This window comes from Gymnoscopelus braueri (genome assembly GCF_963280865.1).
Source record: "Gymnoscopelus braueri genome assembly, chromosome: 21".
In the NCBI taxonomy this organism is placed as follows: domain Eukaryota; kingdom Metazoa; phylum Chordata; class Actinopteri; order Myctophiformes; family Myctophidae; genus Gymnoscopelus; species Gymnoscopelus braueri.
The window spans coordinates 25243671-25256544 of NC_137623.1; the positions used below are offsets into that span (position 1 = coordinate 25243671).

At 40.8% G+C, this 12874-nt stretch overlaps 1 protein-coding gene across 1 annotated transcript in view; it reads right to left on the minus strand.

Moving 5' to 3' along the window:
* Window positions 1–4410: 4410 nt before the first annotated feature.
* Window positions 4411–12874, minus strand: part of flt1 (fms related receptor tyrosine kinase 1) — a 65816-nt gene continuing 57352 nt past the window's right edge. Inside the window, exons 24-30 of the mRNA XM_080417300.1 lie at window positions 10096–10207; window positions 9427–9526; window positions 9204–9309; window positions 8838–8920; window positions 6502–6571; window positions 6309–6400; window positions 4411–6107 (exon numbers count right to left, since the gene is read on the minus strand). Of these exons, the coding sequence (XP_080273426.1) occupies window positions 5939–6107; window positions 6309–6400; window positions 6502–6571; window positions 8838–8920; window positions 9204–9309; window positions 9427–9526; window positions 10096–10207 (732 nt within the window). The 3' untranslated portion in view covers window positions 4411–5938. The remainder of the gene's footprint in view (window positions 6108–6308; window positions 6401–6501; window positions 6572–8837; window positions 8921–9203; window positions 9310–9426; window positions 9527–10095; window positions 10208–12874) is intronic.

The following is a 12874-nucleotide window of genomic DNA, read 5'->3' on the forward strand; positions in this document are numbered from 1 at the left end:
GTAGACCCTGTTCTGGCTTATGCTGACATTTTATGTTTCAGTGAAACATGGCTCACACACAACAACAACCATGACCCATCTTTGCAGATTGTTATCTGTGGTGACTTCAACATATGCTTTGCTGAAAACTGTAACAATCACGTTTCTCAAACTCTTCAGCAACTAGGATTCAAGCAACTCATACAAGAAGCAACCCATTTTGAAGGAGGACACCTAGACCACGCCTACTTACGGAATAATGAAGACCTCACTGCTCATACCCCTCTCTACAGTTCATACTACACAGCCAGAGACCATGATACTTTGATGATAACACTAAGAAAAACTACAGAAATACTCTAAGTATTACTTACAAATATTTTTTATGTTCTTTTTTTTAAGCGGTACTAAGGATCCTATAACTAACTTTGTATGTATGTATGTATGTATGTCGCAGAAGAATTATCACAGTAAATATTTTCACAGTAAATAGTAAAGTAAATACTTTTTTTTTTTTACAGTAAATCTACAGTAAATATTTGTTTCTCTTTTTTTTTGAACGGTGCACGTCAGAAGAAGATTTAAATATATTTTTTTCTCAATAAATATTTTTTCCTCTTCTTTTTTGGGCGGTGAAACCGCCCCTATAAGTGAGATTTGGAAAAATGTACATTTTCCTGCTCTGTGATCTGGGCCCAGGAAATTTGTACAATTATCCTGCGCTGTGATTGGCCAATCACAGTCTATTAAGGACTGTGATTGGCCAGTGTCACATGACACATGTGCATAGCCCTATATAAGAAACCATAACTTGAAAAAAACCAAAAATTTGTTTTTTTCAAGTTATGGTTTCGTCCATCATAAAGAGTGTTTCAATAAATGTATTTATCTTTTGTACATGATTGGTTGACTCCATTCAGTATTGTGATTAGCTAGCAAGACACCGCCCACTTCACACAGGGTGTGATTTTTTAGATTATACTGCATGCTATAGAAAGCCGTAAACAGATAAGAGTCACGCTGTGGGGAGAACAAGCAGAGAAAATCTGTTTTGACAATACTTTTTTTTTCTGTTCTTTTTTTTAAGCGTATAACTACCTATAACTACCTTTGTATGTATTTCTTTTTTATCATCATTCTTTATCAATAATTGCCTCCTATGAAGTCTAACATCATGAGAATCCCCGTCACCAATAGGGAGCTGCCTATTGGTGTTCTCATAATACAACATTTAATTTGGTAAAATGTTACTTAATCGTTTAGTTTGGTAAAATGTTACTTAAAATGTTACTTAATTACACCGCTCATTTCACACTGGGTGTGATTTTTTACAATGTATTTGATATTACCTTTATATTATTTAATAAATTATGCATTTCATCCTCTATATAAAGGCGAAAAAAGATAGTAGACCCGTGGAAGCCAGATTGCTCAGATGCCGAGGTTCCTGTGCTGGGTTTTGATCCCAAGATCTTGTGGTCTGAAGTCAAGACCTCTTCCGACTGAGCTATGGATAGAGCAGCCACCTTGCATGCAAAAGTCACAGTTTCAACTCCCACCCTCGCCAGGGTCAAAAACATTATATTTGAAATCCGAACGTTTATGTAGATGAATGAATGGGTCAAAAATGGAGAAAGTGCAAACACCAGGTTGAAGTTCATCCATGATGGTCATGACAGATCCATGACTGCACTAGCGATTTGTTTACATTCGACCTCACCGCATGGCTCATTTGCATAAGAGGTTACCATATTGATTTTATCCCACTGTTGAGGGTTAAGGTTATATTTTATATATTTTATATAAGACTTACAATAGGCTGCCTTGCCCCACTGGTATACAGTGACTGATATGAATTAATAATATACTGGACCATACATAAAATGAAGAATACCTTGTGATGTCAGTGACATTTTATTACAAATGAAAATAAAAATAAGAAACAGTGCAGTAACAATACAGTTTTTGTATAGACCCCTTAACAGACGATGTCACACTGATAAGAACCAGTATGCGTGCAACCAGTATGCGCGCAATGAAATCCATTCTGTCTTTAGCCTAAATTAGGCTAAAATGATTATGTCAACCATAGAGTTAAAAAATATGGATGTCAACCAGGGCAGGGACATTAGCTGGTATTATTATTATTATTATTATTATTTTTATATAAATGCATTTGACTACAAAAGTCAAAAGACTATCAAATATTTTGGTCTCATGTTGTTGCCGGACACCTGCTGGCTGAAAAAAGTCAATGCAGGGCTTTATAAACGGCACTGACAACATAATTATTCATAGCATATTTTTATTGTGTATATACATTATGTAGATAAATTACTGATAGCATTCTTTCTATGTTGGTGGGGAAATGTAAGGTTTGTGCGTGATGAATCTAAAACTTGCCTTACATTTAAGGGGGGAAACAATAATTGACAATTATGAATTATGAATTCCACTTAATAAACAATATCACTGGTGTTCACCGTTCACTTAGGCTACGGGGTTGGGAAAAGCCATCTAAAACTTAAAATGCAATCAAAAATCCATAATTTAAGTTGCACAAAGACGTGTCTTTTCAACAGACGTCTCTACCCACTGGGCACAGAATACAACAACGCCCAAACGCCGTGCATACGCCGTCCATACGACGTCCGAGTCAGAAGTGTGTCGACCTCATTTCAACGTATTTTTTGCAAAACAGCTGCTGACTGAGGTCTGACTCGGACGTCATATGGACGGCGTATGCACGGCGTATGGGCGTTGTATTGTGTGTGCCCAGTGTGTGGGTAAAGAGATATCTGTTGAAAAGACACTTCTTTCACAACGTCGATACGACGTCGTCGCAAAACGCTGATAGGATGGATTACTGACAATGAATTACGAAATGGTAAATTAAATATGGCTCTTTTATTGCTACTTTTAACTTTTTAATGGATCCTATGTAAGTAAAGCCTGATAAAAGTGTCAAACTCCCAAAATCCACCAGAATACTGGAAATTACATCTACTCTGTTAAAAAATTCCTGGGGGGGACCCCCAGCGTGGTCAAGAGCCCCCACCCCCCTGGGATCTTTGATTTTCTTTTTTTTTTTTTTTTTTGCTGTGTTCCAGACAGTAAACAATGGGGTAACAAAAACATACTTGAATCATGACAGCATTTTACAAGCCCCCTTATTCTGAAGGATTTTGCCACAGAATTGGCCCCTGTCTGGCAGCCCATTTTTCAGCACATTGTTGACAATCCACATACTATACCACAGGCTTGGTTGACTGCTCACATTAAACCACTGCCAAAAAAGCCAAACCCTAAAGAACACAATGATTATAGACCAATAGCACTCACATCTGTTATCATGAAAGCTCTGGAAAAAATTATGGTTCATCATCTCAATAATGCCATATTTAACTCACAGGATCCTTTTCAATTCGCTTACAAGCAGGGTCGTAGTACAGAGGATGCAGTTGTCACACTGGTTCACTTCATCGCCAAACATCTTGACAACCCAAAATCCTATGCTAGAGGACTTTTCCTTGATTTTTCCTCTGCTTTCAACACAATACAGCCGGACTTGCTCCTCACTAAAATGGTTCAGTTACACATTAATCCTTTTGTTATTCAGTTTTATTTTAAGTTCCTCACTGACAGAATTCAGTATGTAAAGGTAAACAAGATACTCTCCTCTCCCATCAGGACCAGAGTTGGTGCACCCCAAGGTTGCATTAGCTCACCTGTCCTGTTTACTCTTTACACGGCAGACTGTAACACCTGCGAGTCAAATCAGTTTCTTCTGAAATATTCAGATGATTCTACTCTAATAGCTCTGATGACTGACAGTGATGACCCGAAACAGTACCAGTGTAGCGTTGACCGGCTTGTGGAATGGTGTGACAAAAAGAATCTGATTGTCAACACTAAGAAAACGGAGGAAATTATATTTGGTCCTGCTCCCGGTGATAAGACACCACCGGTGACAATCCATGGTTCAGCTATTGAACAAGTCCCATCTTACAAATATCTGGGGGTGATGATAGATGCCACCTTATCATGGTCATCTCATATTGATTATATTTGTAAGAGGATACAGCAGCGTATGTACTCCCTACGCCGACTTAGATCGTTTGGTGCTAGCAGTCAGATCTTGTCTCTTTTCTACACGTCTGTTGTTCAAACTGTGATGTTGTACTGTAGCACGGCCTGGTTTAACAGCCTACCAGTGGTATATAAGAACAAACTGTATAGCCAAATTAAGATCTGCGCTAAAATTGTTGGTAGGCCAGTTGAGGCTGTGTTACGTTCTTTTAAAGAAGCCCAGATCAATAGCATGCTTAGACTGGCGAAGAGCATCTCCTCTGACCCCTTACATGTCTTAAATGATGAATATCGACTGTTGCCCTCCAGGAGGCGTTTTGGAGTCCCAGAATATAAGAAAAACAGGCTAAAGAACTCTTTTGTACACCAGTCTGTTCTGCTTTTAAACCAATATCGGTAAGCCAAGAGGATGTTCTATTGTTCTTGTTTCTGTCTGCTACTGTGATGTGAGTCCTGTAATGTATTGTGTATGTCCTGTCTGTATCTTGAAACGGTGACGTCTTGGACACAAAACAAATTTCAGTGAAAACTGACAATAAAGTTGTATCGTCGTACAACTTATAGATTTGTGTATAGGTTCTAGAGGTTCTAACCAACAAAAGACTCATACATAGTATATCATGAATATTTTAAAAACATTGTATCATTGCATATCTTAGAATTAGGTCACATATGCATACAGACAATATAGGCAAACGATAAAGAAGTTCAAGTTACATATATCCATGGGATGTAGCTTATATAATTACAATAAATATACGGATAAACGGATACATAAACCATGAATAATTTTCTTCCAGCATATAAATGTATGAAATGAACCATCATTTCAAACAGCAGTGTTCCTATACCGATCTCAGTGCACTAGGTACCAAATTATGCATTAAGCTGTGATAATACTTGGTCAGTAGATACATTCTATGTATATGCTTGTGATAAATAGTATATACGAAATAGCTGCTCTGTGAAGGGATTCAGCTTGTGAGTGTCTTAAGGTAAAGGCATGAAGGGTGTAAAGTTGTGTGGAATTATGGGTTTGGTCAAGATGTGTAACAGAAGACATCATTTTTAGGTTTAGGGAGGATCCACAAAATCAATCCATAAATTAACCACTTGAGCCCTTTCATCCCTATTCTGAAAACCAAACACCAAATCTCTTATATAGCCGATCTACAAGCTCACAAGGCTTTACATTCTGAGCTTGCACATCGGCTACTAGAGATTTGGTGTACATAGTGAAGAGGTGGGAAAAAAGAGCGCACCATGCACAGTGCCAACTCAGGTCCGTTTGACAAAGTATAGAGGGTCTAAGACTAAGTGGTTCACTTTTTGTGAAGGAATGTTACAGAAGGATGGAATGATAAGTTGCAGATATTATGAGGTAGAGCATTGGTTCTAAACCAAGACCTGGAGGTCCAATAGTCCTGTTGGAAATTCTGAATCTATCCTACCAGGTAGTAATTGAATCCACAGTGTGAAATTGTCCTTGAGTGGACGACTAGAATTACCAGTACTCCAGGGTTAAGAAGAATAGAAAGTCAGCGCCACAGTGGTTCTCAAACTTTTGAATTTCAAGGATCCCCGTAACTGAGAGTTACAGACCTGTAAGGGTCCATTTGGAACCCCCTAAAGGAACCACTGAGGGGTCCCTGGACCCCAATTTGAGAACCACTGCTCTAGGGGACCTTAAGGTCAGGTCAGGAACCACTGAGAGCAGAGGGTGATGTTTGCAGCAACAGAAATGACCAATGGTTAGAAGAAAGTTGGAACGAAAATGTTTGACTTGACTTTGACTCAAAATGTTTGGAGAACAATATATTCAACTGATAGACTCTGTCACAGAGTGGGGGGAACGTATCAAGGGCTGATGCTAGAGGGCAGGGTAGAGAAAGACGGAGTTATAGTTAGGAGGCGGAGATCCTCCCTCCTCGGACTCCCAATCGCTTGGCAGGACCGACAGCTCGTCGTCATGGAGACCTGCGATGTCATCGCACGGGCAAGGCGTCTGTTTCTCCCTGCACTTACTGAATGTGAAGAACCTACACACACACACACACACACACACACACGCACACGCACACGCACACGCACACACACACACACACACACACACACACACACACACACACACACACACACACACACACACACAGGAATAAAGTCATTGACTTGCTCATGATAAAACGGGATTATCAGTTAAGTAAGGGGTCAAGAGGTCAAGGATTACAGGTCATCATCACCTGTTGAGTTTCCAGCTGGTCGGGCTACTGCTCCATGTCAGGGGCTGCAGTTCCTCGGACGGTAGGACCATGCCACTGTCCCACTGCTCATCCTGAAGCAACATACACACATTAAAGAGCATCAGAGCGTGTCTCTGCATGTGTGTGTGAGCGTGTGTGTGAATGTGCATGTGTACTGTATGCGTTTCCTTACATCCAGACTGGCTGGCTCCTTGCAAGGTAGTTCCTCGAACGTCTGGAGTGTGGTCACACCCCTCATGTAACTGGAAGAATCGGGTCAAGATTAAAAACATTGATTAGACAAGTTCTGCCAAATGTTTTCTTCCTCTTCCTGACTACATTGATTGGTTTTTGTTTTCATTTATTACTTTTTTCCTCCACCAACTCATTTATCTCATTCCCCATCTTCCTCCTACTGTATTAGTTGCCCTGAAATGCCCCGCTCTGCAACCCATAACTTTCATGTCCTACCCAGGATCCAATCCCCGGTCACCCAAGCAAGCACCAACAACATTTTTACTGTTGAGCAGTAACCCAGCACATATTGGAAGGTGCGTTGTTTCCATTTGAGTTTCATGCAAAACCTCTTGTCAACCAGTAGTGGTCCTAGCAGGCCACAGGATCTAGAACAGTGGTTCCCAAACTTTTTAGCTCGAGACCCAAAAGAGAACATTCTATGTCTCTCTGGGACCCAAACTAGTGAAATTAGCAGATCTACAAGGCAAGTTTACAACATGTCGCGATGCGATGGGTTGTGAGCTTGTAGATCGGCTATTTTCGCTACGTATTTTCCCCCTCTAATTAATGGATTTTTATGGAATTATTTTGAAAAAACGTTTGAATTTGTTTTAAACTTCTGGAAAATGTTGAATTTTGGGGGTATTTACATCGTGACCCATACAAATTGGTCCGCAACATACACATATGGGTCCCACTGTTTGGGAAATAGTGATCTAGAACATTTATCGATACAGGGAGACTACATGCAAAGACTACTTTTAATGATTTGCTTATTAGTTGTATTCTTATTCATAAGAATAATGATAAATAAAAGCTAGTATCAAGTTCTTGAAGAAGGTTCAAGACAACCGCATCGGTTGTAAACTAGCAATGACATTTGTACTGCATTTTCCAGCCGACTGTCACAGTATAATCCAAATGTCATGTATCCAGTCCGTGTCCTTGTTACATCCAGAACCAGAACACAGCCTTTTCTCTCTCCTGGTCGTCCTCAGACGAGCCCTCCATCGTCGCCTCCAGTCATCCAGGTTCTCCATGCATCTGGCCAGCCCGACAGTACTTTGCCCTCCTGCATCTTTCTTGAGTACGTCGTCCACGTATGTTAATGTGGGACGTCCTCATGGACAGTGCCCGTGTGTTGGTTCCCACGGCACCAATTTGCTGGGTGGCACTTCCTGATGTCTTTGGCAGTGTCCTGCTAGTCTCATTCTCCTGGCTGCTATTTTCTCGCTCACCCTTGGTGTTCCCTCATACAGATTCTTGATGGTAACATGTACACTCTTGCTGATGTTTTTTTTTTTTCTCTTTAAATTTTTATCCCACGATTTTTGTAACCCATTTTTTTCACCCGGTGCCAATTTCCTAAGTGATCCTGGGCGCTACACCAGCCCTACACCAGCACTACACCAGTCCCCCACAGTAGGGAGGCCAGGGCCGAGCTCATGCTTCCTTCAATTCATGAGAGCCAACTGACCTTCTTGTCACCTGACAGGGGGGAGTTTCCCTGGTTGGACGTAGCGCGTGGAAGGAACACGTTATTCCAACCAGTTCCCTTCCCCTCCATCAGGCGCCCCGGCTGTCATGGGGGAGGCGGTATAGTGACCAGGATTACTACATGTTTTTGTGAGGGTATTAACTACCCTAGGAGACACGGGGAGAACATGCAAACTCTTGCTGATGTTAAGTACTGCACGCAACATTCTGGTGTAGCACCCATCGACTTCTACAGGGTTGGCTTCAGGGTCCAGCATTCGCTGCCATATACGTAGGAGAACAGACTCTATACCATTGCATAGAAGAAGCTGAGTTTGATTTGTCTGCGGAGGTTGGAGTTCCATACACTGGCCATGCCGTTCAGGGGCCAGGGCCCTCCATGCAAGTGCCTTCCTCACTTTCAGATCTTGCTCAGTTGAGTTGACCCATGAGTCCAGGTGTTAGGTGTTAAACTTTACTATTGAAAAAACAACCGGGATAAACAGTCTCACGCGTGAACTCGACTCATGTTGCACCCCACGGGCACAGGGTGCGGTGAAGTATTACTTTAATGCTGAAAATGTAGGCATTTATTTACTGTGAGCTTACATACTTTACTATTGCCATCACTGTGAATCTCTCAGAGTGAAATACTTTAAATTAATTATATTAATCATTGCTTGTTAAAATGTAGGTTATCTGTCCGTCCTTCCTTTCTTCCTCTCTCTCTCTCTCTCTCTCTCTCTCTCTCTCTCTCTCTCTCTCTCTCTCTCTCTCTCTCTCTCTCTCTCTTTCTGTCTCTCGTAATATCCTTACCCCAGATTGGTGACTGCATGTGGCCCACTGCTTTGTCTGTCTCCAGACATGAAAGACCCCAGAGGAATATAGTCCTTCCCATCCTGTTCAAGGGCAGAAGCAAGTGAGAAATCATCAGCGTTTCTAATATCACTGCATTATTAGTACATATAATTTGGTGTGTGTGTGTGTGTGTGTGTGTGTGTGTGTGTGTGCGTGTGTGTGTGCGTGTGTGCGTGTGTGTGTGTGTGTGTGTGTGTGTGTGTGTGTGCGTGTGTGCGTGTGTGCGTGTGTGCGTGTGTGCGTGTGTGCGTGTGTGCGTGTGTGCGTGTGTGTGTGTGTGTGTGTGTGTGTGTGTGTGTGTGTGCGCGCACGCCCTAGTCTGACCTGTTGAACCCTCGCCTGTAGCAGGTCTCCCAGTGTTTCTACCAATTCAGTGAAGGTGGGTCGGTGTGAAGGGTTGGCCTCCCAACAAGTCAACATGGTGCTATAACTGTGTGCAAGGATACAATGTTATCAATGGACGATGCCATTATAGTGTGAGTTTTTGACGTCATAATATAATGGCCAAATGGTCATTTCATGTCATGAAAACTATGAAGAAACCCACATCTCGGGTGTGCTCTGCTCTGGAGCTCGCATCCTTGTACCATCCTTCAGTCTATGGCAGAATTCCTCGTCTATATGAAGACCAGGGTATGGAGAGGCTCCTGATTGACAGATACACACATAACATCACAGACTTACACACATTCACTTCTGCGCACAGACAATCCCCTTAAACGCATATTAAGTCCTCATTACAACTCAAGACTTTCTCATAGTGTACATATGTTGCACATGCCGTGCTGGACAGTACATTCACTGTATTTAAGTACAATTGTACTTTTACTTTACTTGAGTATGTCAAATTGTCAATACTTTATACTTTACACATCTACTAAATTTTTACCCCACAATTATTTGAAAAATTCAGTTTCTAGTCAATCTGGGAACCCGAGATTAGTTTCTAACTTTACTTCGGCTATTTTCCAATTTATGAAAAAATGAAATAGTGAAATGGGCCATTCATGACGAGAACCTTTACTTCGGTACATAAAGTATATTTTGACGCCAATACCTTTGTACTTTTACTCAAGTAAACCTTTTTGAGTAGAGGACTCCTACTTGTAACAGAGTATTTCTACATTGTGGTATCGTTACTTTTACTTAAGTACATAAATTGGAGTACTTCTTCCACCGCTGTGTACATGTACACGTTACCAGTGAAACAGCGTACCTAGAGAGAAAATCTCCCACAGCAGAACTCCATAGGACCACACATCACTCTGGGTGGTGAACACCTTGTCAAAGATAGACTCTGGAGACATCCACTTCAGAGGGAGTCTGGCCTGCTCAGACAATCACAGTACAGGTCGAGGGTCACCAAGTGCAAGAAGTTATGAACATGGTTAAAATTTGAGATGTCCAGCCTGGACCACTGGCATAGAGGCATAGCGTATGGAACCAAGTGTTGTACACTTTCAGAGTTATGGGGGTCCTTAAAATCAAAAAGTTTGAGAACCACTGATGTAGGAATAAATAAAAAATGTAGTGCAGCTACAAGTTAGTAAAATAATAATGTAAATAGTAAGAGTATAAAACAGTAGTGCAACATCAACTGAAGCATTCAAAATACAAAATAATTGAGGAGAGCAAAAATCGTGATACTATAATAGAAGTTATGTGCAAGGTTTAAATCCATGATGTTGCAAGCAGGTCTGTGCCTATTTACTATGGCTACTCTCTAAAATGAATAAGATACTGTCTTATGAAGACCACAGAGTGGAAATGTGTTCATTTGTTTGACTGCTGCTATATGCATTAAAAGAAGCATCTAAACATATTGTGTGAGTGAGGATGTTTCCTTTTTTATGTACACTGATTGAGCCAGCGTTTTAGTTTTTGTTTAGATTTGATGGATGTTCTGGAGCCGGAGATGACTTTACCTGTGTTTACTGATGTGGAGAATTGGTTACATAATGGCCAATGTTCATACAGATACATATCCAATATGTACTTTTTATTGCCGAGTCAATGCCCGAGAGTGTGCATACACACATCTAGAGAGAGATGGGAGTCGGATTTAAATATTACTATTGATGAAGGTTTGTGGTCTGATTTGTGTCGTGATAGCCTCTCTGCTACTATTAATTCTAGATATAGACTGACTCATTCAAATTTTCTCCACCAACTTTATTATACACCTCAAAAGTTGCATAGATATTAGCCTCGGAAACCCGTGCCTTTTTTTTTGTAACAAAAGAAAAAAAGTCTGGGGGAACCATGCAGGAACGGTGGTTTCGGAGTGGGAGTGAACCTTGTTATCTCCTAACCAATCAGAGTGCAGAGGGGCGTCGCTCTAAATTTGGTGACGTCAGCATGTTCCGTGCACAGGCCGGGGGGGGGGGGGGGGGGAGGGGAGGCGGGGACATAGATTGGTGAAGCAATAGGAAGCGGCGCTGGAATCCAACCGGGTTTGGATCCGCCCTTCAAGACCATCGATAGGGCTCGCTCTTTCAGGCTACATAGATATAAATCTGAAATATCAGATTTATGTTTTAGGTGTGGTACAGAAGAAGGCTCCTTTTTGCATTGTACATGGCAATGTATAAAAGTTAAAACATTCTGGTATGATATCTGTGATACACTGGCTAAAATTACAGAGGCTCCCTTCCCGTTAGACCCTGAAGTTTGCCTCTTAGGCAACTTCACTGCTATCAGTGCAAATCTAAATCTCAGAAAACAGTTGTGTTCCTCTTGAGAAGATTACTTATCTTTTAAGAAATGGGTTTGACACTTTTTTGAAGATTTGGCAACCTTATTTGGACTATATGGAAACGTTGTCCCTACCTGTATCAGAGATGTTATAGGTTGTTATCTACAGCTATCTCAGTCTAGAGATATTATTTCTCAAAGCTACTTAATGTTTATACAGCAGATTTGTCTCTTCTTGTTGTTCCTTTTCTTTTCTTTTTTGTACCTTTATTTGTGATTATGTTTTATATGTGCTGTCCTTTATGTATGTGGGGGGTTGTATATGTGTACTTTTGTGAAAAATTGAAAATGAAAAATAAAATATAAAAAAGAAAATATTTGATGGATGTTTTAGTTTATTGTTGTGTCCCTACTGAGTTTTGAACCTACAACCTTTGGTTTATAAACCCCTAACTTATCGCTTGAGCCATGCTGGCATTCAAGCTTTGAGTGAGAAGATAACCGACTAGAATTTAAATAGAGAGTTTAAACAGTGAACCACAAATTTCCTGTTTACAAAACTCTAACACATACTTTGTGCTACAGAGGTATGGAAACTATCAGTCACAAGTCAACACCTCATGGTATTTAGGTGTGAAAAGTACACCACAGCGGCATGTACGATACAGGTTACAACAAGATTTTGGATGGTGATGATTGGTCTGTTGTTGTAGCCTACAGACGATCTGACCACTTCCTCGTATCCACGTCGCTTGGCCGCCCACAAAATTCATAAATAATAATAATAACAATACAATTTATTTATATTGCACTTTACATTTGAAACAAATCTCAACAAACATCTAAAAGCTTTCATTTTTCATTTGTCCGTGTTCTCATTCTGGCATGCTCTTCAGAGAAAGATTAGAGCCAGTGCAAACTTAAGGTTTTGAATTCAACCTCTCCTTTAAGAAGCACATATTTAACCACTGCACCACTGTGTTCTGTGAGATTCACATCGTCTGACATACTCTTTGTAATGCAGGACAGATTGTTCACTTTAACTTCAGCTGGATGGAAATGTGTGACCACTGTAAGTAAGAATGCAGTGAGAGGCTTCAGTCTTCTCTTCAAGGGTGTTACAAAAAATGGTTCACAATTTAGCCTACTATTATTCTAGGATTTCCCTATGGGATTTTACTTCCGTGACCCAGGGGTAGCTGGAGTGACATCAGGACTGCGGTACTCTATGGTGCTTCCCTGTCTTCTATGGTGCTTCCTATGGTGCTTCCCTGTCATCTATGGTGCTTCCTATGGTAGCT